The sequence below is a fragment of the Hyperoodon ampullatus genome (genome assembly GCF_949752795.1).
Source record: "Hyperoodon ampullatus genome assembly, chromosome: 6".
Taxonomy (NCBI): Eukaryota; Metazoa; Chordata; class Mammalia; order Artiodactyla; family Ziphiidae; genus Hyperoodon; species Hyperoodon ampullatus.
Genome location: NC_136919.1, coordinates 85133973 through 85159580, shown reverse-complemented (window position 1 = coordinate 85159580; position 25608 = coordinate 85133973). Strand labels below are relative to the sequence as shown.

General features: G+C 39.8%; 1 protein-coding gene across 1 annotated transcript in view; it reads left to right on the top strand.

Moving 5' to 3' along the window:
• The window catches only part of GNAQ (G protein subunit alpha q), a gene marked incomplete at both ends in the record, with an annotated part of 299023 nt that overhangs the window by 102108 nt on the left and 171307 nt on the right, over window positions 1-25608 (top strand). The window contains one exon of the mRNA XM_079705894.1: window positions 5441-5625. Coding sequence (XP_079562020.1) covers window positions 5441-5625 — 185 coding nt within the window. The remainder of the gene's footprint in view (window positions 1-5440; window positions 5626-25608) is intronic.

The following is a 25608-nucleotide window of genomic DNA, read 5'->3' as shown; positions in this document are numbered from 1 at the left end:
AGAGAGCGTGTATGTTGAATGTGCCATATTATAACAGCTTACAAAGTGTTGCCCTCCACAGTAGGATATTATATAAATTCATATTTGATGTTTGGCCTGATGGAAGGACATGTGAAGTGAACTGGGATTGCTCTCTGTGGCTTATCCTGATCCAGTGGGTAGGGAAGAAAAAAGTATCCCTCAAAATCAATTATGCATGCTAGATGAAGTAGCCTTTTTAAATAGCATGATTTTTTAAAAAAATAAATTTATTTATTTATTTTTGGCTGCATTGGGTGTTCGTTGCTGCACGCAGGCTTTCTCTAGTTGCGGCGAGCGGGGGCTACTCTTCGTTGCGGTGCGCGGGCTTCTCACTGCGGTGGCTTCTCTTGTGGAGCACAGGCTCTAGGTGCACAGACTTCAGTAGTTGTGGGACACAGGCTCAGTAGTTGTGGCTTGCGGGCTCTAGAGCGCAGGCTCAGTAGTTGTGGCACACGGGCTTAGTTGCTCCACGGCATGTGCGATCTTCTCGGACCAGGGATCGAACCTGTGTCCCCTGCATTGGCAGGTGGATTCTCAACCACTGCGCCACCAGGGAAGTCCCAAATAGCATGATTCTTAAATAGTCTCATTTCTGGGTGTTTTGATGGGCTGGGGTGAGAAAAGGCATAGTACTTAACCAAAGGTACAAATAACTTTTCTAGAGAAAATTTTCAGCCACATTTATAGAGGCCAATGAAGGAGAAAAGCAGGACTTTTCTGGACTCACATCCTTGCGTGTGTTATGCTTGTTATTAAATAATATGATTGGAGATATATTCAAATTAGCAAAGATGGAGCCTCCCACCCCCTAGATTTAATGTAAGGGCTCCTTCCTAGATTTGATTTTATCAATGGCTTTGATAAAATAGTAGATTTGTATTTCTTTAGGTAAATTAAGAGTTACTTATGCTCTCTGCTGTGGAAAGAGATTAGCCAGCACTGGATTCACAAAGCAACCTACTAGTAGAAGTCTGCTTTCTTTCATTCGGAGATAAAGAATTGTGAAGTCTCTCATTATGCTTTCCATGTGGCCTTAGGAAACATCATTTTTATAATTTGGAACAGCTGGGGGTTTGTTTTATTGTAACAGATTTTTTTTTTTCAATTCTAATCCTGAGTAGATTTTTTAAATGTCCATTTCTGGGACTTCCCTGGTGGCTCAGTGGTTAAGAATCCGCCTGCCCACACAGGGTACACAGGTTCGAGCCCTGGTCCAGGAAGATCCCACATGCTGCGGAGCAACTAAGCCCATGTGCCACAACTACTGAGCCTGTGCTCTAGAGCCCTTGAGCCAGAACTACTGAGCCTGTGTGTCACAACTACTGAAGCCCGCGTACCTAGAGCCCATGCTCCACAACAAGAGAAGCCACTGCAATGAGAAGCCCACGCACTGCAACGCAGACCCAACACAGCCAAAATATGGGGGGGGGGGACCCATTAACATGCATAAATTAAATGAAATAAAATGTCCATTTCAAACGCTGAGAATATTGTGTAAGTTTATGAAAAGAGGAGAAGAACATGAAATTTGGCTTGCACATTTGTGAAGAATTGTTAATTTGTCTCCATGATAGAACTCTTTTCACGGAACAAAGAAGCTGAGTTCTTTGCTTGGTTGATGTTTTAGTCCATAGTACAGAATAATACTTTGACTACTTTTATCATTGTACCTATAACATTTGCGTTACACAGATTTTCTGTTAAGTGAAGCTTGCCTTCACTTTGAATTTGCTGCATTTATACAATAGAATCAAAGTGTGAGTATTAAATTTGTGAGTAAAATTTACCTGGGAGGGATGGCCAGTCTTGGAAGATGGTACCAAGAATCAAAATGAGTCCCTATTAATTGAAGTAGTATTCAGAAATTCAGAATTAGGTTTAGATGGATGAAAGTTGAGTGTAGTCAAAGGCAGGTGGAGACGTTTTTAGAGTGCGGGCAGTAGAAGTTAATTATCCTGGATTTGGGCAGCCCTGACTGTGGAAGTATTGCCAAACCCAAATTGGGCAGCTGAAGGCTGGGCTCAGCTCTAGTGTTGCCAGTTACCAGCCGTGTCATCTTAGCTCAGATGCCTCACCTTTCCAAGGCCTTTTCTTTTCCATAAAATGAGGAAAAAGACATCTGTCTCATAGAGTTTTGAAAGGATAAAATGACAGTGTATTTAAAAGTGGCGAAGTATAAAGGGTTGAACACAAATTTCTTTTGGTTCCTTTATAAGAGAGAGGATATTCAGGTGGTGGAGATGACTGACTGTTTCCCCTGTCAGGATTGGAGATGAGTCTTAAAGTGTGTGTTGCGGGGAGACAGGTAGGCTCACGTGCACATATTCTGGGGCACAAGTATTAGATTTATTAGTACTTTTGGGGGAGGGTCAGGAGCGAGCCCTGGATTCTGGTTTTGGGCTCTGTCATCATGACTGGCTTCCAGAAGAGTGTTATAAGAGTGAATTAGTTGGGGCTTCCCTGGTGGCGCAGTGGTTGAGAGTCCGCCTGCTGATGCAGGGGACGCGGGTTCGTGCCCCGGTCCGGGAAGATCCCACATGCCGCGGAGCCTGCGCTTCTGGAGCCTGTGCTCCGCAACGGGAGAGGCCACAGCAGTGGGAGGCCCGCGTACCGCAAAAAAAAAAAAAAAAAAAAAAAAAAAAAAAAAAAAAAAAAAAAGTGAATTAGTGACTAGAGAAAAAGCAGCAAGATTTATAGAGAAAGGGCAGAAGAAGAAGAGAGGGTACTTCCATTCCCTTGCCTTCCTGTTCCTTCATTTATTAAGCTGCCCATGCTTTCCTTTGGCTATTTGTATCTGTCAGGGTCTCCGCAGGAGACAAATGGCCTACTCCAGCTAGGTGAGTGAGAAGAGTCTTGTTCAGGGACTGTTTACAAAGGTACTGACCAGGTGTAGGTAACCAGTGAGGGCTAATGAGTGCAGTAACCAGGGGCCAGCGAGGTGAGGGAGCAGGTACAGGCACCCAGAGGGGGCCACCCAGCAGGAGCTGTGGCCTTTTGAAGGGGACACAGCATATCTGTGGTTCCCTTGCAGGGAGCAAACTGGGGAAATAGATACACCTTCCTCATTCTCTTGCTCTCTGGTCTCCTCCTGGTGTCTCCTGTGGACTAAACCCAGGAAGACCAAGGACAGGAGAGCTGTTGATGTGAAATCCTTCCCAGTCAGCCTCCTGGGGCACCAAGCAAGACGGTAGAATGGAGGGAGAGGATCCCTTGGGTGTATGTGAGGCAACAGGAACATGTCTTACTTTGGAGTTGATTTTTGGATTCTTTTTTGTTTCCTCTTAATCTCTCCCCATTTCATTCATTCTTGGGTCCCGTATTCCACCTATAATCGGAGTCTTCATTAGGGTGATGTCTAGGGGCTTAATTAGTGTAGATCCCAAGAGGGGCTAAGCGTTGACTGCTTTTGCCCAACACGACTTAAGTGACACACAAGCCAGTGTGGTTTAGATTTCTTCTTTTACTTTCTTGATTTTATTTTGAGGGGGTAAGTATATAAAAGCCTCTCAGCTAGGAGGAGGCCTCTTGCTCGATTCTCTTTCCTTTTCTTTTCATACTATTAACCTCACATATTAAGATTTCTTCTTGTTTTTGGTGTGGAAGAAACTGGCAGAGATTCTGATTTGATGATTATGTCTCTAGTTGGGCCCTCAGAGCAAGCTGTTGGTTCTGGGATAAGGATAATAAACAGAGAAGCGATTTAGGTCTTTTTCTTCCATACTTTGAATTGCTCAGAAAGTAAATATACTGGTTTCTTTCTATAAATTGTTGATTGGTAATGAGAAACAATTTCGTAGCTTTTTAAATACTTTCTGGGGTTTTTTTTTTTCCAGTATTCATGGATGGGATTATAAGAAGTTCATTTTTAACTCCTTGGAATTAATCTTGTTAAAATGGGTTGATAGCATTCACATTGCAGTGTTAACTTCATACTTCAGGGAATTCCGGAACACTTTATTAAAAGTCATGTGAAAATGATAAAGGAAGTGTTCATTTTATATTTCAAGAAATTGAAGATCACTTTATTAAAAGTCATATGAAAAGGATAAAGGAATCGGTGACCACTGGACTGTGGGGCTAGAAATCATCTTTCACTGTAACTGTGTGAGGCTTCTGTGTTTACCAAGACATCTGTAGTCATTTAAGAGTGCTTCTATGAAAACTGTAATACTTATTTGAATTTTTCATGATTGTTTATAAAGATAGTAATGAAATCCAACCACCAGAAAAACCAAACAAAATTAGGACAGATGTTGTATTCCTAGTTTTTAGTTCTCCTTTTACACCTTTCTGTTGTTGTTGTTGTTGTTTTAATGCCTTGTTGATAGGAAATGCCAATGAGGACGCTGTGGTCATCCTGTGTATTATTATTATATTCTTCCATGTTTAATATCCAAAAAACTTTTATTTTTTTCCCCACATTGTTAGGAGAAGACAAAGACATTTATTGTTTTGGAAATTTCAAGGAAATTTGAAAGTGAGTGGGAGATATTCAGAAATGAAGTTACATACTCCCAAAACCACTTATATTTTTAAAAATGAAGTTTTTAGATTCACAGTTTCAGATTCACTGTAGAAGAAATATGTTGTCATTTCAGTGAAATGATCTCATGTTTCCATTTTTCCTCCTCCCCACAGGCATTTGTAGCTTTGTTATGGATTATCTTCAGGCTTATGGTAACTGAAAAGGAATATTGAAGAAGGGAAAAATGAGAACACAAAAGAAAAAAATCCAGTAACAGTAAATTTCTGTGTCATAGTTAAGAGTAGGCAGAAGGAAGGAGAGTCACTGTGTCTTCTCTGGATTCAGTGGTTCCTTGGCATAACTCAGCTGACCAAAGCCCCTGGAAATAAATACAGTTGATACTTGCTGTCCTGAAAAATGCTAATTCTTATCTTATCTGGGTACTGTGTTCTCCACATACCCTGTTTTAAAATAAGAGAAAATGTCTAGAGATTTTCAGGCATTTTTGTCTTACCACTCTCTGACCAGCATTTGTGTGAGTGCATTGTCATTTTCAGATCCAAATCCTGGCTAAACATCCCAGCCTCCTGGAATCATTTCAGACATTCTCCAGGGAAGAGAGCTTTATCAAGTGTTCATTCTGTTCAAACGATGCTATTTTTATTGTGTTTCATATAAGATACGTGGTTACAAATCACTATCAAAATTCCATGCTGAGCGGCTTCCAAAGAGGTGACAGTTTTTTGTTTTTTTAAAGCTCATCTGCCTCTGAAATGGACTGTCACTCCTCTAATTTTGCTGAGTGCTCACCATAGGTGGCATTTCCCCCTCTAGTGATGCCCCTCTCAGCAGGCCCTTGGAGATGTCACATCCAAGGCCTGTTTCTAGTTTAGTTGTCTGGGAGACTGTGAGAAGGTCTCGTGGTCTGATGAGCTGCTGTTGTTTCTCTTTCAGGGACAGGAGAGAGTGGCAAGAGTACGTTTATCAAGCAGATGAGAATCATCCACGGGTCGGGCTACTCTGATGAAGACAAAAGGGGCTTCACCAAGCTGGTGTATCAGAACATCTTCACGGCCATGCAGGCTATGATCAGAGCCATGGACACGCTCAAGATCCCCTACAAGTACGAGCACAATAAGGTAGGCGTAGCTCCTCCTGGGAAGAGCTGGGATATGTGGCGGCTTTTTTAATGGACGTTTTCCATCTCATCCTAAATGGGGCTTTCAGTGGCTCGACAAGTTGTTTATAACTGTTTTTTTTTCTTAAGTCTTTAAAGTTACAGCTATAAAAAATTGGAGTTGTATTCTTAGTGATATCAGTGAAGGACGTTTGGATATTCGACAATAGATACACGGATGTTTAGAATGTAGGGGCACACATTACCTTAAGAAGACAGTTTGTCAGTTCAAGACAAATTGACCCAAGTGAGGGGATTCAGATGAGAAGCGGTGGCCTTGCTTCAACCTCCCATTCTTTGTACTCCCTTGAAAAAAGAACAAAAACAGCTTAAGACAATTCTGTCCAGTTTAATTTTGGATTTCGTGACTTCCTTTCAGTAGTACCACAGGCTTAATTTTATTTCAAAATAGGCCCATCTGTCACTACCAGTAACCTTTCAAACACGTTTCGCTGGAGTTGTATTAAAGTAATGGAAACTTCTAAAATCACTTGAGAAAGGGTTAGGGGAAAAATTTTTTTAATTTTTAGCTTTGTAGAAAACAAGCAAACTTACCCAATATTCAGCATTTTTTCTTACTTGAAATAGAAAAAAAAAAAAAATCATTTTTTTCATTCAGGTGAAAACAATTGCTGTAATTAATCACCCTCCAAATATTATAGCTACATGATGCCCAACAAGGTTGGTGCATCTGAGGGTGTCTCCAGGTTTGAATTTATGTTTTGAATTTATGGGAAGCAGAATCTATTTGGAATTTGTAGAAATGTCTTCCTGTTAATCAATTGGTATGTCTACTGATGGATGTAGTCTTTGTTCCTTACAACTTGTAGATGCTGATCTTATAATAAGTTGGTAAAACCTCACCTTTTGTTTACAAAACACTACCTTTGCACCTACATTTATTTTAGGACCTTCAGTCAGAACTTTCATTCTCTCAGTACTCTTGATAATCTACTCTTGAGGATATTTCCATATACCAGCATCAATGAGTACTAGGAAGAAGTTGGCATGCCCAGTGTGACTCATTAACTGAGATATAACTCACAAACATGAATCACAGGTAAAATAAAGCAGTTCTCTGTACCTCCGCTTCTGTTACCATTTAGAAGCTTCTAAATATTCAGATCATTTTCAAATCGGGCATTTCTTTTTGGGGGGTGGTTCTTTGAAATCAACTGGCTGCTTCTTATCTAGTTGATACCTTCACAGTTAGTTTTCCGATGGCAACGAGAGTCTCTCCACAAATAACCCTCCCTGCTTTTACTCTCAAGAGTGAAAAGATCTGGGGAGGTTCATGGGAATATGGTAACTGAATCAGATGAGGCTGCCTGGATATGGAAGCAGTCTGAATTTAAAAGGATCAGGGTCCCCCCCTCCGCCAGCCCACCCGCCCCAAGAAATCTCAGTGTAACGAGTTTCTGAAATAGGTGGCCTGCTTGTTTTGTTGCAATTGTAAGACTATTCTGTAGAAGGAATTTTTTTAAATGCCAGTGACTTTAACAATCTACAGTTGGTTGATAACATGATGATCTGATGAATTCTGTCTGAGTTACCACATGTGTGGTGTAATTGATGTTTGTTTGTGTATTTTACATATATACATACATATTGCCAGTTTACACATTAAAGTATAATACCATCTCCTTAATTATACCAAAAAATCATCTTTCTTGGTGCTCCAGAAGAATCCTTCAGGATCTCGCCTTGACGTTAAATTTTCATATGAAGATCATTCATTGTACAGACACACAGATGTAGAAGATGATGTGGAATTTATGCCCTGTTCATAGAACACATTGAAGAATGCTTAATGTGTGTTATTTGAGCTCTTTGTATCAATTCTAGTTAAGCAGACTTTACTGTGTTGGATACCATTCAGTTAAAAATCAACATCATAAAACATTATAATAATACAGATTTTTCTCAGAGATTATAATTATCCTGTGAAACCTTCCCCCATCTCTTGGTTACTTAACATACTGTCTAATATAGTGACTGACACCTGAATTCCTCAATACCTTTAATTCGCTTTAGTTCATAATATAAATTACGTTCACATTTGCTCCATTTTCTCTACAACGTGTATGAATTTTAAAGCATCACCCCTTGCTTCCTCCATTAACTTCCTGAGCTCTGCTCCCTCCTTGCCTTTCTTAAAGCTTATTAAGGAAATAATGTCGTCTGTCTCCTTCCTGTTCCACCCAACTGCCAATTCCTCCTCATTCTTCTCTGCTCCCCCTGTGGTACTAAGCGATCCCACCCTCTTGTGGAACCCATACTGGAGTATTGATAGTTGCCTAGCTTGTATTAGTTATGATGATTTGGGTATTGATCTTATTTTCCTGACTAGTTTCTAGGCTCTTTGAAAGTAAATCTTGTGTCAGTTCCATCTTGGCATTATTCATTGTCCCTGGCATTGAATCTTGTACACAGTAGGTGTTCAAAAGATACTTGCTTTATGAGTAGGTAAATAATTTGTAAGCTTAAACAGCTGAAAGCCTCCTCTCCTGCCCCTCACCATTGTTGAAATGATTATTCAAATCAACAGATAGCTGTTGATACATAAGGGAATAAATGCAATGGGCTGTCAGGGAGGCAGAGAAGGTTAACCAGGGCTAGGCAGAAATTTGCAGTCCAGAAAGAGGCAAGGGCAGAGCTGAGGGAGGAGGAACGGCCAGAGTAGATGCTCAGAAGAAGGTATGTGCATGCAGTGTATAAATTGGCCAGTTTTACTAGAACAGAATTCCTATAGAGGAGAACTGAAGAAATAAGAACCAAAAAAAAAAAAAAAAAAAAAAGGCTTAGAATGTGCTTCTGAAAGCTTTTGAATCCAGGCTAAGTAGTTTGAATTTTTTATTTTCTTATATTTATGATACCTACTTAATAATATTTTACGTCTTGGTTAGAATTTTCTACAGAAGTTTCTGGTTACAGTATGCTCTAATATTTTATAAATAGTTTAAAGGACTTGGTGTGCATTTTATTAGCAATTACTTGGAGGCAGTGTGTTGTGATTTGTATTATTTTGTGACCCTAAAGATATAACATAAATAACCATTTGGTTTATTGAAAAGCTTCTTTGCACCTACTGCCACATTGGCCATAATCTATGGTAGTAGCATTAATAAAAACAAACATTTTCCAGCCTAACTTTTGTTCTTGCTTCTAAGTTCATATATTTTGTAAAGCAGAATGTAGCTTGCAGACGATAGGACCCGTTCTTAACTGAGGAATTGTTCACAGTTTTGTTTGCTGTGAAATTGGTCTAGCTAGGGGACTGCCATGCTGAAATATTGGAATTTCTTTTGCTCTTGTGTAAGTGTTACTACATTGAATTGAGAGTCTCACTGGTTAGCTGGGGGCTGGCACAGTGGTCAAGGGGAGTCCAGGCCACAACCTCTGCCCCAGGTAGTGGCGTCGCATTCATGTCTCTTCAGGGCCCTTACTCAGTGTTCCAGGGATCTTCATTTCCAGGGGAGCTTGCAATAAATTGCAAACTTTTACCAAAAAAAAAAAACCAGATTAATTCCTCCCTGGGCGTGTATCCACTATCCTGTTCTTGGACTTTCTTTCCCAAACAAGTAATATTTATAGGTGAGCTGCTTGGACCCAGCCCAAGTAAGAGAATGTGTTTGAGGACTTCTTCTGAATACTGTGAGCTCGGCTTTATTTATTTCTACATATTACTTTGCCTTTTTCCTAAACACACGCGTTGATAGCTGATGTTGAAAGGGATTAAATATTTGTTGCTTAGTCAAATCAAAAGATCCATTTAAGGCTCCACTAGGTACAAGGCATTCAATGATGAGGCAGATTACTCTGTCATTTCTTACCTTCCAAAAGGTACAAATTTCATCACTATTATTTTATGCTTTCCTGTCTTATACAGGCGTACTCTTTGGATTATTCTTTGGGCCTTGAAATCAGCTCAATAAAATTTCTATGTTAACATGCTAAGAACTGTCTTGAGTTACAGCTTGGGGAAATAGATCACAAGGTTTTGAACTCCTGATTTTTATGTACTTACTACCCGTATCTGGTAGTTGGCATTCTTCCGGCTTTGCTTGTTGTTGTTGTTTCATATACACATGCCTTACTTTTTTATTCGATTGCAGATTTCCTTACAGTGAGCAGGCTTCTTGTTTTTTAATTTCTTATCTCCCCCACAAGAAGCCAGGAATGTTGTAGGAGCTTTTGTTCACTGAGTGAATCACTCCAGTTAGCAGGTCCTGGTGTCCCTTTACTGTTGGCTTATCATTTCTGTGAACTGTGAAATCCAGGTATTACAGCAGTTTCAAAGTATTGAAAGGCCTTTGCTCCCTTTGCCAATCCCAGGAAGAGAAAAGAATCTGATGAATCTTCAAGACAGTTATTGAGTAGAACTCAGCCACATGCTAATGTTTGGAAGACACTGTCACCTCTTCTAGCTTTTACTGTTAGACCCAAAAATCCTGATGACCAGGGCTCTTTTAACACCTAGGCTGCAGCTGCCTTTGACCAGCCAGCCAGCAGTTTCCAGGCCCGACTCCTGTGTTCCCCTCTCTCCTGGGGGGGTGGAGAGGTTGCGGGGACATGTTGCAACAAATACTTCTGGTCCTCCCAGAACCTTTCTAGGAAAGGATGTGTCACGGGGAAAGTACCTGGTTAAGCACATTTACAGCTTTCTGAACTTTCTCTGCTTCCTGAGAAATCTAAACTCCCAGAAGCCATTTTTCAAAAGACAAATGTAGCCAAGATTTTGGAGGACTTGCCAGCTTGTTCCTGCCTTTGATCAGTTGAACAAGAAAATTACTGTACTACTTTTTTCAACATGAGGTAATTTTCTAAGAGACTGATTTCAATTTAATATTTGTCACCTGTATGATAAGCTCATAATAAAGGCAGAACTTAATCAGTATATGTCGGTATCTGTGCCTCTGAAGAGTTGTTTCAGTCAAGGTTCTCTGCTTGCAAGCAACAGAAGCCAACACTGGCTAACTTAAGTGGAAGAAGGATTGATGGGACTGTGAGGTCACTTGGAGAATTGAGGAGAAGCCGAAGGACTAACTCTCAGAAGCCAGGACAGGTCTGTGGAACTCATATGAGAGAAGCATGAACTCTGACCGTTTCCAGTCTTCTGTCACCCCATTCAGGATTCAAATTCCTGGGAAAACTTGCCTGATTTGTCTAGCCCGGCTTCTGTGCTAGCTTTGTGGACAAGGCTGGGCAATTTGATTGACAGTCCCTGAGGGAAGTCTGGGTACAGTTAGTAGAAGAAGAGGAATGATGCTGGCACAAATCACAATTATCCACTGCAAAATCATACCATCAATTTAAAAAAATAAAATGACACATGGATTCTCTATAGATACAAGCCCTCCAGTTTTGCTCAGCATTCGCTAAGCCTGTCCTAAAATACAGTTTCTTATTCTGACATTGTTCAGGGTGGGATATTGGGGAAGGTTGGGAGGTTAGTGATATAGCAACAGTTATAAATGAAGTGAGTAGCTGAGTTTGAGCCAGACCACTGAATAGCTAAGTAACCTTGGGATTGTCACATTTCCTCCCTATGCTTAAATTTCTTTACTCTCTAAGCCTGAATTTCCTCATCTGTAGAATGGTACAGGTAATAATAAGATATTTCAAGGGCTAAATAGATAATCTATGTGAAAATGTCTTGCAAATGAGAAAAAAAATGTTTGGAAGTTATTATAAGATGAATTTGTCATCATGGAGAGAACAAATACTACTTATCTTCCATCTTTATTAAGAATAAAACAAACAGACAATAGCTTAAACAGCATGACCAGATTTAGGAGGTATCTAAGGAAAACTTTCCTCAGAGTGACAGTCATTGAAATGGGATACCAAGGAGAGAAATCTCCTTATCTGGATGTGTTCAAAAATAGAATGTATTTTTAACATGTGAAATTCTTTAAGGCCATTTTGCTGAAATAAGACCAGGGATGGGCTAGACAACCTCTAAAATGCTTTCCAGCACTACTTTTTTTTCATGCTGATTCTCTGACTCCAAAACTCTAACAAAGAGATGAAGCTGTTGTTAAAGTTATTTGTTATAATTTAAAGCTCCTACCATTTTTGAACATTGTCCATTCCAGAGTACTTATGAGGATTAAAAAAAAAGAAAAGAATTTAAAACAGATTTGCTTTGACAGTGGTCTCTAGAGCAGTGGAGATTTTTCTTTCTTTGCATCTCAGTCCCATAAGTGATTACAATATTTATGTCTGTGTACTTTAAAAAAAAAAAAAAAAAACAGTGTTCAAAGTTCAAAATCAGCTGCAGGTTTTGTGGGTGTTAGTAGCGATAGTTATTTTAATTGGGTTGTTGGCTTCTGGCCACCAAAGGCAGCCTGTACTTTTTCACAGGGAAACTTTCTACTCTTGCTTCTACAAATCTTTGAGAGTTTTCTTTCTAATAAATAGTCTAAAGGAATCTAGAGACTTTTCATGACCCACTTGATGTGTCAACCACCTCGTTTTCTGAGGTTGGTTTACCACTTTTTCCTTTCTCTCTAGGACTCTTGCTGTGGAGTTGATCAACACGGATTCTCTAGTAACCTGTATCAGCTTTCAAAATCCCTTTGTGTACTTTCTTTTCTCTTTTAATGTCTTGCAAATATGTCCTAGCCATGTTTTCTCCTCACTTTATCCTTGTTCCACTGTAGTTCTTTATTCTTTTTATACCCATGTCAGCCATATAAAAATAGAAGATGAATTTTGTAATCCCCTTTTCTTGGCTAAAATTAATCCATAATCCCAAGGCATGCCATATCATTTATGCAGGATGAGTTATCTTGAGTTCATGTTCATCAGAGGAGAACTCTGAAGCAAGGAAAGACTTGAGCAATAGACTGAGGCTGATTTCTTTTCTTTTTTTGGTAATTTTTTTATACAGAAAAGTGTGCACATCGTTAGTATTGTCCATGTATTTTTCCATTGTGAACACATTTGCATACAGACCTGTTCATCCAGATTAACATGACCAGGAATTCAGAAGCCTCCTTGTGCTTCCTTCAAAATACTCCCAACCCTGAGGGGGGACTACCATCCTGCCTTCTAATAAAATAGATTAGTTTTTGAACTTTGTATGAATAGAAGCATACAGTATAATACTCCTTTGTGTCTGGTTTATTTCACTCAACATTACATTTGTGGCATTCACCTATGTTGTTACTTCATTTATTCATTTATTATTGCTGTTTAATAGCAGTGCCCCATAGAACTTTATGAAAGTGGTTTATGTCTGTACAGTATGGTAGCTATTTGCCACATGTGACTATTGAGCACATGAAACGTGGCCAATGTGACGGAGGAACTGAATTTTTACTTCACTTAATCTTTTAAATTTATATTTACATGTGACTAGTGGCTACTAGTATTGGGCAGCACAGTTGTATAATATTCCATTTTATGAATATGCTACAGTTTGTTTATATATCCTGTTGTTAATAGAAATTTGGATGTTTCTGGCTATTACACATAATGCCAATATAAACATTCCTGTACCTGTCTTTTGGTGAACATAAGCATGTATTTCTTTGGGTTACGTACCTAGAATTTGGAATTGCTGAGTCAGAAGGTATACATCTGGTCAGTTTCAGTACGTGGATACTAGCAAAGAGTTTTCCAAAATAATTGTACCAATTTACACTTCCACCAGTTACCTTTGAGAGTTCTAGTTGCCCCATATCCTTGAAGACACTTGGTATATTATTAGTCTTTTTATTTATTCTGGCGGCTGGATAGTGGTGTCACACTGTTGTATTTCTTTGATAAGTAGGCATGTTGAGCACCTTTTCATATATTTATCAGCCATTGGTTATCTTTTTAAAAATACTTCTTCCCTTTTTTTTTCCTATTGGGTTGTCTGATTTCTTATTGTTTCGTAGGAGCTCTTCATATATTAAGGAATCTCAGTTGAGTAAATGTATTGCAGATATCATCTCAACCCTGTGGCTTGCTTTTTATTTTCTTCATAGTTCTTTAAGTGAAAAGAAGTTCTTAATTGTAATATAGTCCAGTTTATCATTTTTTTACCCTTTTGATCCTTTTAAAGTAATCTTTGCCTGCTTTAAGGTTGTTTAAATAATCTGCAGGTTTTTCTTCTGAATTCTTTGTTTTGTTTTTTACATTCAGATCTAAAATCCATTTCAGATGGATTGTAGAGTATGGTGTGATGTGTGGGGGGGTCAGGTTTTATTTTTTCCTATGGGTATATAATTAACTCATTTACTGAAAAGACCGTCCTTTGCCCAGTGCAATGCAATGTCTGTTTTCTTTCATTTTGTCACTCAACAAATATTTACCAAACATTTCCTATATGAAAGTCAACATAAACCAATTTGGCTGTTTTTAAAAAAGAAAAGAGCAAGTGCTCTAAGGAACATTACTGATTAGTCCAAATACACGTGAGAACTCTGCTAAAGCATTCTCCCTCTAAATCCCTTTCAGCTGCTCAGAACTTGGACGTCCATGGACCGACAGCCACCATATAAAATACATGTGGCATAGTTTAACACATTTTAGTAGGAAGTTGTGAATCTGGTCATTTGGCTGTTCTTAGTTAACTCCTGGCAAAGCATCACATACATACTTTTCCTTCTTCTTTTAAACCACGTAATGCATGATTTTCCCCTTTAATTTTAAGACAATGCATCTATTTTCAATTAGAGAGTCAGAATCTATTTGTTGGAACCAAAGAAAGTGAATGCCTAATGGAGTTTGAAGGGATCTAGTGAGAATATGAGACATGCTAGCATTTTTCTTCCTCATTCTCACACCACTGAAGAAATAATTTCAGTTCCGGACTTTTTGCTGTTGTTGACATTTAGGGTGGGGCTTGCTTAGGGTTTAGCAAAGTGGCAGTTTTGCTTATCTTGGTCACGTATATCAAAGCCTAAAATCTTCTTGTTTCTTGTACTGTAGTCTTCCCCGTACTGTTTACCCCAAATCACTTATACTTTCTACATAACTGTGCTTTTAAATAGCATACTGTTAATATACTATGATTTTCATGAATATATGTGCATGTATCCAAACATGAGCATCCTCAAGGAAATGTATTGATACTTTAAAAAAATAATAAAATGCTCCACTTAAAGCTGTGATCACTAGTTTTGATTGATTTGTTGTAAACCTATACTTTGAACACATTTATTTTCCTGATTTTATGTTTCTTAAAGTGAATTTGCTAAGAAGGTAACCTTTAAGTTGTTGCAGTTTTCTTACAATCTTGTGTTATTTGTTTAAAATGAAAAATGACTTAGAAAGAACTGGCATTACCAGCGTATATCAAGGAACTTGATACCACTGTTGAGATGTATAAGATTATAGATTGGTTGGTAGGTTATCTGCTTCTTTCAATGTACACACATCCTCTGTGGTAAAAAGCATAATGGTTTTGAGCTAAAAAGAAGGCTGTCCTGGGCTTCCCTGGTGGCGCAGTGGTTGAGAGTCCGCCTGCCAATGCAGGGGACACGGGTTCGTGCCCCGGTCCGGGAAGATCCCACATGCCGCAGAGCGGCTGGGCCCGTGAGCCATGGCCGCTGAGCGTGCACGTCTGGAGCCTGTGCTTCGCAACGGGAGAGGCCACAACAGTGAGAGGCCCGCGTACCGCAAAAAAAAAAAAAAAAAAAAAAAAAAAAGAAGGCTGTCCTGACTGTAGTAGACACTGGCCTATCTGGGAGGTAGTGAACAGTTCTTGAAATGGTGGCTCTGTGGTAGGAGTTTGGCTGTTCAGGTCATCGTTTTCCTTGTGTATTTTGGAGGCACTAGCCTGATCTTCTCCCTCAGGCTGTGCTCATGGCAAAGGGATAAGAGTGTATAGCTGTTTGGTTAGACTACACTGCAGCCAAACCCTCACTAAAGTTGGGTGTTAAAATACTTTTGGATTCAGTAATCCTTCAATTGACCTTGATCCTGTATTCCATATTGTAATGGAAAATTTAGTGTTAGCAGTGCTTGTCAGAGTTTTAGGAATTTTGGCTTTAGCAGGGCCAAGTGCAATGTCAGTGAGATATTTGGCCAAGAATTTGATACTGGCATAAAATGGCCAATACCACATACTTTGCTGATGGTCTATGTAGATGTTGAGTGGTGTGTGCCCAGCCATGGGGGAGAAGGGCGGCCTGAAGGAAGTGTTTTCTTTTTCTTTGTGCAATGACACTATCATTTTGCCAAATGCTATATGAAGATGAGGTGCCTTCTAATTTGCATATAGCTGCCATATAGTCCGATGGCAGCTTTGGATCATCCAAAATGAATATGAGGTTAGGGATGGTGATTTTATATTCTAGAACAGTGCGTCTCAAACTCTAAAGTGTGTGCAAACCACATAGAGATCTTGTTAAAATGTGGATTGTATTTCAGTGTATCTGGGGAAGGTCCAAGATTCTACATTCCTCACAAGCTCCCAGGTGATATTGAAGTTGCCTGAAGGTAGAGCCGTCTTTGAAATAACTGACTGTACCACTAGAGGCAATATGAAATCATCAATGGGCTAACCATTGAGTAAAGATCCCAGAACTGATATATCTGTGGGATTTCAGCTGAAGGATATTCAGCAAGTTACAGACTTTCTAAGCTCTGTCTTCCTCATCTGAAAACTGAGGGTAATAATGTTACCCACTTTGTATAGTTGATGTGGGCATTAATGAGAGAACATATTGGGTTGGCCAAAAGGTTCATTCAGGTTTTTCCATTAGATATTATGTAAAAACTGAGAACAAACTTTCTGATACAAACCCAATTGATGCAAAACTTTCAGGATGGTAACATCAGTATAGTAGTGCCCACTAAATGGTTGTTGTCAAATTCTTCTCAGAAAGTTTTGGGTCAGGGGAAACATATGGGCCTTTGGATAAACTGCAGAATGTGTAAGAATAAATTGCTGATTGTTTGAAGATGTTGAAGAGGCTATGACACAACAATGAGACGTGAGTCATTATCAGGTACACCAGTGGTTTCCAGGAAGTAGTGGCCTAGACTGTGATAAGACCTAGGACAGCTGGTCTAGAATGTAAGCAACGGTGGTGACTCGGAAGGGGTTCATGATCCATGTTACTGCTGGTATCAAGGAGCACTGACTCTTTCCTGGTGGTCAAGGTATCTTATTGCCTTGACTCCAGGGTGTTTGCAAGTAAGGGGGAGCAGCCAGTCCATTGCGGAAAATGGAAGTGGGTGGGGAGGAAGGAAAAGGGAGAGAAATAACCTTTGCCCAGCAAAACCAACCAACCAATCGAACAAGCAAACCTGGGCCCAACACTGTGTCAGGTATTTTATATGCTCAGAAGTGTGAGGTGCAGGTAGTATTCTAATTTCACAAATAAAAAAGTGTTCAAAATGTGTGTCTCAAATCACTCCAGTTGCAAGTTTACGGGCTGGATTTTAAAATCAGAGTTGGGCTTCATAATTTCCAAAAAGCAATGCTGTACTTGACTCCATAAACGCCTTTGGCACCAGGACACACATATTTAAGTTCCTTATGAGAAAGAGCAGCTGGAGTTCTCTGCGGCCACTGCAGCCGTCCTCCCACCCCCTCTGTCTGGGCCAGAGGCAAGACCGTGCTGCTTACTGCTGTGTCTCAGTACCTAACACCCTGCCTGACCCGCAGTTGGAAGCAGTAAATATCGTTGAATGAATGAACCAGAATCTAATGGAATGGAGCTGATTGTGTGATACTACTGTTATTGTGGGCCTTTTAAACTCTTAATTCTTACAACCATCCATTTGACTTCTGCTGCCTGACTATAACTTTTTAATTACCTCTTTATATTTTCGATTAATAGCATGGTTATTTGTTTAGCAGTTAGTTAACTTAAAAAACTATGCATTTTTCATTTCTCTTAGGGTCAAAGGAAGTATTAGACATGCATTTGCTTATGGGGACTTGCAGTCTCATTAGAGAGAGAGAGATAAGATACTCAACAAAATTATTTAGTTCTCTAATTTTCAGGCAAGAGAAAGATTTCTACATGAAAGCGTATATATTTTTCTTCCTTTTGTGATTTCCCTTTCTTTGTCCTCCTTCCTGTCATTCTGCGTGGTGCATGTGGTGATACATCTGGCACTATTGGGCATCTGTTTGTTTTCTGACAGTTGCCCAGGGAGAGATCTTTTATGGGAGCCCAGGAAGGTGTCTAAGCTGCTGCACTCCTGGGCTGCCAATAGGTCTTGATCTAGACTACTATAAATGATGTAAAGATACAACTCTATGGTGAGCTTGGTCACAAATCAAGAAAGTGATTGGAAAGCTTATTCAGCAGAAAAATCACTTGACTATGAATTATAAAGCACGTAGTTATAATATGTGAACAGAGCTCTAATACGTGAAATTAAGAAATCTGGTTGAATGTTTTCATAAGGACCAGATTCTTTCCCCCCTCCCCCTTTTCCCAAGTGGAAATACATTGATTTTTATAAAAATAAAGGTAAATGTGCTCATTATAAAAAAAATTAGACAACATATGAAAGCAAAGGAAGAAAGTAAAAATCACTGTGAACATTATGATAGGTAGACGTACTAAAATTTAACTATGCACATATAAATGTAGGGTCACTGTCCGTTATCCAAAACTTTGTGGGCCAGATTGTTTCTGAATTCAAAGTTTTTTTCTTTTTAGATTTTAGAAACATAATATGAGAAATATACTATATATTTTGTAAAACCCCCATCGAGGTATGGGATAGGCCCCTGTAATCAAATGCATTAACATTTCAACAGCAAAGTATACTAATATTTATAATTAATGGAATAAAGACTCTAAATATTCTTGTAGTAGGTCATGTTTTCCCATAAATGCATCACAAAAAACATCTCTCAGTTCTTGGAACTTTTGAGAATTCAGATTATAGATAAGGGAGTGAGGACCTGTATATAAATACTGATTGTTTTTATTGGCTGTACACCACACTTTTTTTCTGACTTGCTTTCTCATTTGTGCCATATTGAACATTTTTGCAGGATAAATTGTTAGAAATGGAATTGCTGGGTCAAAGTGTGTACATATTTTTAAGACTTTTGGTAAAGATTGCTAAACTGGCATCCTGAAAGACCATACCAAATTTCAGTGTAGGGTCTGAGTATGCCTGTTTTTACCACATCCTTGCAAATTCTGCATTGTATTAATGTTTTAAATCTTGCCAACCTAATAGGCAAAAGCCTTATTTTAGTTTACCTTTTTCAATACTAATGATGTAGTTCTTTTCATAAGTGTTTGGCCATAGACTTTCTTGTAGATTCATGGCAGAGGTTGGGACATTTTCAAATCAGTAAACTGAGACGATCATCTGATGATATTTTCGGAGATATTAATTATATATTTCAGGTATGATCGCTTGCAGTGGTTATTTCATTTAAAAAGTGAGTGGTGATGTACAGCCAATATCTCTGTAGGTGTCAGCAAGCTGTAGGCCAAATATGTGTTTAATCCCTGACTGGCTTATTCTCAGATGTGGCTCTGAGAATGTGTCTCATTCTCAGAGTGCCCCCTTGGTTCTTTTAATCTGGACAAGTATGGTAGTGTCTACAGTGAGGACTCTTTTCAAGGATCACTTGGATGGAAATTTCCTGAATACAGAAGAGGTACTGAATGGCATTCACACCTGAAGGGTTTGGTTTGAAATCTCTTTAAGCACATCATCAACCTGTAGGTGAAAATAAATGAGGCTGTGTCCTTTGGCCCTGTGTGCTTACCTCATATGGTTTTCTGACAACTGTAAAATAGTACAGCCACACTTACTTTAAAGGAGGAATTTTGATGTTTTTATCCTTTCATTCTGCAGGATCTAAAAAGATTCCCCATAAGTCTGAGACAGTGATTCTCAGTTGTTGGTAACCAGGTCTGGAATCACCTGGGGAGCTTAATTACCATGCAGGTACCTGCGCTCAGGCAGTAGAGACCTCATCCAGCAGGTCTTGGACTGCCTTGAGAACAGTAGCCCAGCTCTGAGTTTAATCAGGTTATAATAACAATAATAATAATCATAGAAGTGATTTTTATACTTGTAAGTACAGGTATTGTTATTATAATGGCAATAGAGATAATCAAAAAAATTCTTATTAATGGCAGTGTTATGAATGTTTTAAATATGTATGATAACTCAGTATTAGTCAAAGTTCCACATTAAATGAATGAGGAACTTTTGGATTCCCCATCCTTAATATCTGATCATATTTTATTTATTGGAGATAGAGAATGAGTACTTGAAATAAGGGCCATTCTTAACTTTTAATGTAGAGAACACAAATATAGGCAGCATTTTTTTTTATGATAAAGAAAATTTCAGAAAGAGATTAGTTTTCTTAGTTGAGCAATAGAGTACTACAAGCAAACTAGAAAATTTCCTATTGACACGATCTCACTCTTCTGTAGTTTATTAAAGTTTGCATTTCATTTCCTTATAGTTTGTGTGTGTGTAACTTTCTTTATTGTCTGTTTTGAAATGAGCCTGTATGGAATCTAGTTGCTTCCTTGGGGATCCTGTCACAGACACATTTGTGAACAGTTGATGCAAGAGAGCAGAACACATTTGCATCAGTTTCCAACATGTCCATACAGTTCAGCATTCTGGAACAATGAGATGTAAAAGAATGTTAGCCATGTTAATTTGGGTCAGCCCAGGAGACTTGCTAATTATGCGACCCAAGCACTAATTATGTTGTGAACCTTGTTCTTAAAACATAAGCAGATGTGTGAACTTCCATCAGCTCCATCACCCAGATCCCTTTGTGTTCTGGAAACTGATGATTTATAGTCCCCACAGTCAGCTCTTGACTCAATGAAAAGCAAAGGTATGCCCAGCTGATAGGAGAGAGCAGGCTCTCTGTCCCGGTAGAAGCAGGGTTTATCATTGATCTTCTGTACACTTGATCCAGCGCACACGTTCACTCTCTCAGGGAAGGGGACTTGGCGTTAGCTCAGATCAGCAAGTCTGAGCTGGCTTGCCAAATTACCCAACTAGATATGGAAAGTCAAATGTCATCCTCTCACTGTCCTTGTAAGGGCATTTACATTTTGCCTTAAATTTGAAAATGATTTCACAGGGTGGTTTGGTTTTGTTTCGTCTTGTGTCTCCCTGAAACATGGGAGGTATATGTAGCCTGGCTCTTACGTGTGAGGAAACAGAGGCACACAGGTGACCTCCCCGAAGTCATACAACCCTGGAGCTGCATTTTGAAAAATGACAATTTACTTTTGGACTTTTTTTTTTCTCTCTCTCTCAACTTTTAAAAATAAGGTATATTTATTTGTGCGGTAATGATGGGTTTGGACTAGAAAGGCCAGTGTCAGATTAGTTTGCTTCCCACACTTGGCACTCCCAGCTTCTCAGAGGGTGGGTCACTTGCCTATCTGTAAAGCAGATAGAGGCTGAGTGGAAAGTCACCTTTAGCCTCTTGGGAAAGGGAAAGGGATTATCATTTAGTCAGAGTTTTACTCTTATCGGTCTGTTTGTCCAATACCAGACAGGTGCCAGATGTCCTAGGAGCTTCCTCTAGGTGTCCCACTTTATTCCTCACACTGTGCTCTCTCTTCCACAAATAAGGAAACCGAGGCTTTGTGAGATGAAATAACACTCATTGCTGCCAAGTGGATACGTGACATCTCTAGACAAGTCTAACACCCAGGCTGCCTGGCTCTACAGCACAGGCTTTTGTCAGAACTCCTCAGCTGTCAGGCTCCATCCTTGCTGGCTGCCCTAGTCTTGTGTCTGTGACCAAGCCTGCTTAGATGGACTGGGATCTGGGATGCCTCAAACCTTAATCTTCTGTGTCCAGTCTGCTTCTCATCTGTAAGTGCCTCGTTCTACCACCCTGAGTTGACCTCCCTCCTGTGACTTCCGACCCGCATTGCTCATGGTAGCTTGCAGCCCTTGTTCTGACTAGCTGAGATGCTGGCCACTCCTTCCTGGCCTGGCTCCCATCACCATGTAACTGGCCATGATGTCTGCCTGAATATTGGTGACAGCTACGAATTTTGCTTCCTCCTATGGTTATGAACTGTGCGTGATACCAAGGTCTGGGCCAAGTTACAAAATAATTAAAGCAGAAACTCCAAGATTGCATGCTGAGGTGGTAAGTGAAGTAAAAGAGGGCTGTGAAATAAGTTAACTCGGTTACCATGGCTCATGGCTAAGAAGCCAGGCTGGCTAATTGGGAAGCATGTGTACACACTCTGGGGCCACCATGGAAAAACCTGGGTGAAATTTCACAGTCTCTATTCAAATTTATCCTCTTTTGTCCAGAAAATAAATTGGTGTTCATTTTTCTACCCCAGTTTAGATTTTGTAAACCCAGTTCTTGAGTCTCAGATCATTACATATCATTGTCATTGATAACATTTTGTGGATTCTTGATTTAAAAAAAAAATTTAGATTTCCTTTCCTTTATTATTTTTAACATTCTTGCTTTCCTTTTTTTTTTTTTTTTTTGGTAATTTAAAAGTAAACTTTTTAGCTGATGTGCCACGTCAGACCTACTGTCTCATCTGTTACTATCATAACCTGTTAAGGTATTCCTCTCAATGTTATTTGCACAGCAAAGTTTTTTTTATCATGGATATCTGCAAAAAGGATGAGATTTTAATTAAGGAAGATGCTAATGCAAATAGTCAAAGTAATATTATTGACAAGGATGCTTGATGAAACTTAGACTTACACCACAGCATGAGAAAAGGATATTTTTCATCAGATGGAGTATATTATTTGGAAATGAATTGTGATGACAGCAAGTAGAAAGTAAACAGGACATATTTTCTGTATATTTGGAGCTTGCCTTAGGTATAAGAAATTCTGAGGGAAATTTCATTTTGCTTCACCCAATGAGTTATAATAAATTTAATTTAAATTTAATCCTAAAAGGTGGGTATTTTTTTAATTTTTGAATTTTATTTTGTTTATTTTTTATACAGCAGGTTCTTATTAGTTATCTGTTTTATCCACGTCGGTGTATACATGTCAATCCCAATCGCTCAATTCATCCCACCCCCACCCCCACCCCCTGCCACTTTCCCCCCTTGGTGTCCATACGTTTGTTCTCTACATCTGTGTCTCTATTTCTGCCCTGCAAACCAGTTCATCTGTACCATTTTTCCAGGTTCCACATATATGCGTGAATATACAATATTTGTTTTTCTCTTTGTGACTTACTTCACTCTGTATGACAGTCTCTAGATCCATCCATGTCTCTACAAATGACCCAATTTCCTTCCTTTTTATGGCTGAGTAATATTCCATTGTATATATGTACCACATCTTCTTTATCCATTCATCTGTCGATGGGCATTTAGGTTGCGTCCATGACCTGGCTATTGTAAATAGCGCTGCAGTGAACATTGGGGTGCATATGTCTTTTTGAATTATGGTTTTCTCAGGGTATATGCCCAGTAGTGGGATTGCTGGGTCATATGGTAGTTCTATTTGTAGTTTTTTAAGGAACCTCCGTACTGTTCTCCTTAGTATCAATTTACATTCCCACCAACAGTGCAGGAGGGTTCCCTTTTTTCCACACCCTCTCCAGCATTCGTTGTTTGTAGATTTTCTGAAGATGCCCATTCTGAGTGGTGTGAGGTGATACCTCATTGTAGTTTTGATTTGCATTTCTCTAATAATTAGTGATGTTGAGCGGGTTGTCATGTGCTTCTTGGCCATCTGTATGTCTTCTTTGGAGAAATGTCTATTTAGGTCTTCTGCCCTTTTTTTTTTTGTGGTACGCGGGCCTCTCACTGTTGTGACCTCTCCCGTTGCGGAGCACAGGCTCCAAACACGCAGGCTCGGTGGCCATGACTCACAGGCCCAGCCACTCTGCGGCATGTGGGATCTTCCCGGACCAGGGCACGAACCAGTGTCCCCTGCATCGGCAGGTGGACTCTCAACCACTGCACCACCAGGGAAGCCCCATCTGCCCATTTTTTGATTGGGTGGTTTATTTTGTTAATATTGAGCTGCGTGAGCTGTTTATATATTTTGGAGATTAATCCTTTGTCCGTTGATTTGTTTGCAAATATTTTCTCCCATTCTGAAGGTTGTCTTTTTGTCTTGATTGTAGTTTCCTTTGCTTTGCAAAAGCTTTTAAGTTTCATGAGGTCCCATTTGTTTATTTTTGTTTTTATTTCTATTACTCTAGGAGATGGATCAAAAAAGATCTTGCTGTGATTTATGTCAAAGAGTGTTCTTCCTGTGTTTTCCTCTAAGAGTTTTATAGAGTCTGGTTCTTACATTTAGGTCTCTAATCCATTTTGAGTTTATTTTTGTGTATGGTGTTAGGGAGTGTTCTAATTTCATTCTTTTACATGTAGCTGTCCAGTTTTCCCAGCACCACTTACTGAAGAGACTGTCTTTCTCCATTGTATATCCTTTCCTAAAGGTGGGTATTTTTAACCCAGTTTACTGATAAAGAGGCTGAAGTCAGAAAACCTAGGTAACGAGGCTGAAGTTGCAAACGTACAGGGAAGATGGGTTCACGACCAGGATTCTAGGCCAGCTGTGTGAGGAATACAGGGGTGAGTGTACCATTCAGTGAGGGACACAGGCATTTACTGAATACGGAGGGAGTGAAGTTGAAGAGAATAGCTCGGGGGCGGGGTGGGGGTGGCGAGGACTGGAAGAGCTCTGCCAGATGATATTTGCATGGGGTCCTGAAAGATGGGGAGGGTTTTGACAGATGAGTGAGAGTGGAGGAAGGTGATGAGCAAAGACACAGAACAAGAAAGTACAGGGCAGTTCTGGGGAAGCTTTGAGGGACCAAAGACAACAGGGTGGGCAGGTTTTATGGTAAGAGTTGAGGCTGGAAAGATGCAGGGGAATCAGATTGTGAGGAGGCTCCTCGGAATTTCAAATTCCCACTCCAGAGATTGATTTTAACTGCCAAGGGGCCACCCAAATCCAAGGGCAGAAAAAGGAAGTGACGGGAGTCTGTGTTTTCAGAATACAAGGTGGGCTGGAAGTGTGACAGGTGGGGGTGTCTGGAAACAGGAGGAAACCCTGGGAAACGGGGTGATGAGACTCACAACCAGGACGAAGGAACGCGCATGGGGAGAAGCGGCAGCCTTGAGGCGGAAGCCAGAATCAGTGTCTAAACACGTTGTTTGGTTTTTAAGCTTAAGAAGAGACTTGAGGGTATGTGTAGGTCAGGGGAAATTTGCTGGTAAAGAGCACAACTATCGACAATCTGGAGAAAATAAAATAAAACAAAGCTCTGGAGAAGCATTGCTTTGAAACTATTAGAAGTGAAAAGAGAACTGGTGAAGTTCAGAAATTCAAGGTAGAGAAGAGGCAGCTTTTACCAGACAGTCCTAATCAGTTTCATCAGAGCTGGTGGGATCATCTGCCCAGAAAGATGGGAGTGAGTGAAGCGGGGCAGGGGTGGGGGGTCGGGATTGTGGAAGAAATCACTTGCAGTGCAGATAACTGGGAATTAGTGAAAGAGAGTGAACCTGAAATGAACTACGGAGAATCGCTGAGCGGGGCCGTGCACCCCGCATCTAACCGCGCACAAATGTTACCAGCCTGCCCTACTAGGTCGCCAGACTCCATACAGTCATCCCTCAATTTTCCATGATAAATGAGAACAGGTATAACATGAATAATTTAAATCTCCAGAGAGGCCCCAAATCTCATCAAGCATTAAGCTTCTTTTGGAGTAAAATATCTTAGTGTCCCCTGATGGAGTGTCAGAATCGTCTTTTGTTTTGTTTTGTTTTGTTTTCACAACTCACACACACAAACTGTATTTTATTTTTACAAGAGATAAACTGACACCAAGCATTGTAAATGGATGACCACAACAAAAGCGAGAATGATTGCAATTACCAAACACGAAACACACTCATACTATGTCATAATATTGACAGAATCGTCTTTTTTGACTGTGGTATTTGTGCATGTGTTTCTGTCAGGATGTGTAATCCCTCTGGCCTGTGACAACCCAGTGACCCCGGGATCACTGATT